We start from the raw sequence: 3,067 nt of genomic DNA, 5'->3' as shown, positions 1-3,067 counted from the left end.
TTCGCAAGCCGTTTGATGTAACGCAGTGACCAGAACTACTCAATAACAGAAAAAGAATGCCTGGCTCTCATTTGGGCGATCAAGAAATTCCGACAGTTCATCTTTGGATCCCCAATAAGAATTGTCACAGACCACCACGCACTATGCTGGCTCCAATCAAAAACGGAACTTGCAGGCAGGTTAGCCAGATGGGCCATGACAATCTCCGAGTACAAGTACGTAATAGCTCACAAAGACGGCAAGCTACACAAGGATGCGGATGCCCTACTCCACTACCCCGTGAGCGAACACGACGAGACCCTTGACCACACGTGGGCGGGACACGTCAACACGGTCGGCGTAATGACGCAAGACAACCGAGAAGAACTGACCAGAGGCCAGCAAGCTGAATGGGCATACGTGTTTAGAAACGCAGAAAACGGGAAGGAAACGGTCAACTATACGATCGAAAATACCTTCTGTATCGTATGCGAAGAACGGGAGAAGAGGAAACGGCCGTCGAACTGCGGCTCTGCATACCAAAAGACCAGAAGACCACAATCCTACAAGCCTGCCACGACGACGTTACATCCGGACACCTCGGAGAGAAACGCACCCACGACAGAGTTACACAACGCTACTACTGGCATGGGATCACCCGAGATATAGAAAACTACATTAAGGCCTGTGCAGACTGTCAGTCACGGAAGAAAGGAAAATACAGGAAACCACCCGGGTTCCTAGAGCTGACACAAGTAGAAAAACCATGGGATCGCGTAGAAATGGATATCCTTGGCCCCTTCCCCACCTCATCGCTAGGCAATCGCTACATTATTGTAGCGGTTGACTACGTCACCAAGTGGGCGGAAGCGGTAGCCCAGCCGGTCGCAGGAGCAGAACAAGTTGCAGAGTTCTTCGTGAAGGAGATTCTGCTACGACACGGAGCCCCCAGGAAACTGACGACAGACCAAGGAAAATGTTTCGTCGCGACCATGATGCAACGAGTACTTGCAGCCATGGAGACCAATCACCAGACCACGACAGCCTACCACCCACAAGCAAACGGACTAGTAGAGCGACTGAACCACACCTTGGCGGACAAGTTGTCCATGTACGTGAGCAGGGATCACAAAGATTGGGATGCCACACTGCCGTTTGTACGGTTCGCTTACAACACGAGCAGACAGGAAACGACCGGCAAATCTCCTTTCTTTTTAATGCACGGCCGGCACCCCGTACTACCACTGGATACCATCTTCGGGGCGACCCCAGATCCGCATCAGCTAGTGCCAGTGGAAGCCGGAGGACCAGATAAATACGAGATATGGATGCTCAGAAACCTTCAGAGAGTATTCGCGGAAGTGGACGACCGGAGCCAACGGGCACAACGGAAGTATAAACAACACTACGACACACACCACCGAGAAGGAGAAAAATTCCACCCGACACAACAGGTGCTAGTCTACAGACTTACAAGGAAAGTAGGTCTCGCCGAAAAACTACTCCACCGTTGGAATGGCCCGTACAGTATATTGTGACAGATAACCCCACTTAACTATGAAGTTTAACTCAACAACAGCAAAAACACCGAGGTGGTACATGTAGAACGCCTCAAAAGCTTCGTCGACCTCACCCAACCCGCACCAAATACAGAGGGTGGAGAGCAGTCAACGGACAGAGGGGGAAGCGAAGGAACAACAAACAAGATGTCCAAAGTAGAAGGACTAGCTCACCCAAGGAAACAACTGACAGAGAAGAGAGTTAGGTTCACAACACCCCCTAAAGAGCCGCAACAACCCACCGCAGAAGCAGATGAACCCGTTACCCGTGAGGAGACCGACCAGAACCGACGATACCCACTACGCATACGCAAAAAACGATTTGCATTGGCGACGACACTCCTATACAGTATGGTACTATCACTGACAGCACACACACCCCCGGCAGAGACAAGAGCACAAGTGATAACAAAAACACCAGCCACCTGGTGGTCGATGGCATTACTACTGGCTGCAACGAGACAAACACCCATAGATGGCGCACTCGAGGTGAAGCTGTCATCCCATGGCGTTATATTCCAATCTATGGGAGAACGTTTCTTCTCCGATTCGGAATGGGTTGTCGTCACCGACGTCTCGTTTAACCAAGGAGAAAAAGTAGCAAATGAACTCAAGATGTGGCTAATTGAAAAAACCAAATTACCCGTATTAGGCAGTTCCAGCAATAAGGATTTCCAGAGTATGTTACCATCAGCAAAGACGAACGACCAACCGTCCAAAACACAAACTCAGGACATACTCAGCTACAATCCATCCAACGCCGAGAAAGCTCAACAACAGTTAACAACAATTGTCCGTGACCGAGCGGTATACGAGTTGACAAGACTAGAAACTATAGAGAGGAATTACCAAGGCCTAAAAACATCTATCAGACAAAGTAGAAACAAACGAGGACTGGTCAATGGAGGAGGCAAGATCTTGAATTGGCTATTCGGTGTGTCTACGACAGAAGATCTAGACCAAGTCAACAACCAAGTCGCCAAACTACCCACCGAGACGACGGCCATTGTCCACGCCTTGGAAACCCATACAACACTGATCAACGAGTCGATGTGGGAGCTGCAAGCCAGCAAAGAGGCAGCAGACGCCCTCCAGCGGTCATGTCTAACACTCGACAAAGAACTGAACAACGCGAAAAGGACAATTGACAATTTTTCTCGCGAGATGAAGTGGGATTGGAAATCTTGAGATAAGGTAGACAACGCATTCAGAGCGGTAGACATCACCATAGAGGGGCTACAACAACTAGTTGAGAGATTGAGCGGAGGGCTAGCAAGAGCCGCTATGGGGAAGATTTCTCCCGCCCTATTTTCTCCAGCACAAATGCAAACAGTCATCTCAGACATAAAGATCAACCTACCAACCGGCTGGGCCCCAACACCTGCAACATAGGCAGGAGACACGTGGAAATCGTACCAAGAAGCCGCGGTGACAGCAGCAGCTATCGAAAACGGCATCAGACTCTTCATCCACATTCCCATCTTCGAATTCACTAGAGCAATCACCCTGTACAGAGTCAACGGGATGGC

General features: G+C 49.9%; 1 protein-coding gene across 1 annotated transcript; it reads left to right on the top strand.

The window, feature by feature from the left end:
• The first annotated feature begins 437 nt into the window (after nt 1-437).
• On the top strand, nt 438-3,067 carry LOC123474654. Its single transcript, XM_045177026.1, has one exon. The coding sequence runs from the start codon at nt 1,686-1,688 to the stop codon at nt 2,724-2,726; it is 1,041 nt and encodes a 346-aa protein (XP_045032961.1). The 5' UTR covers nt 438-1,685; the 3' UTR covers nt 2,727-3,067.

The sequence above is a fragment of the Daphnia magna genome, linkage group LG7, assembly GCF_020631705.1.
Source record: "Daphnia magna isolate NIES linkage group LG7, ASM2063170v1.1, whole genome shotgun sequence".
Classification (NCBI taxonomy): domain Eukaryota; kingdom Metazoa; phylum Arthropoda; class Branchiopoda; order Diplostraca; family Daphniidae; genus Daphnia; species Daphnia magna.
The sequence above is the reverse complement of the archived record's forward strand: the minus strand, read 5'-3'. Positions and strand labels throughout refer to the sequence as shown.

Coding starts and splice junctions, on each gene's coding strand:
- LOC123474654 (XM_045177026.1), top strand. CDS start 1,686: ATGTCCAAAGTAGAAGGACTAGCTCACCCAAGGAAACAACTGACAGAG.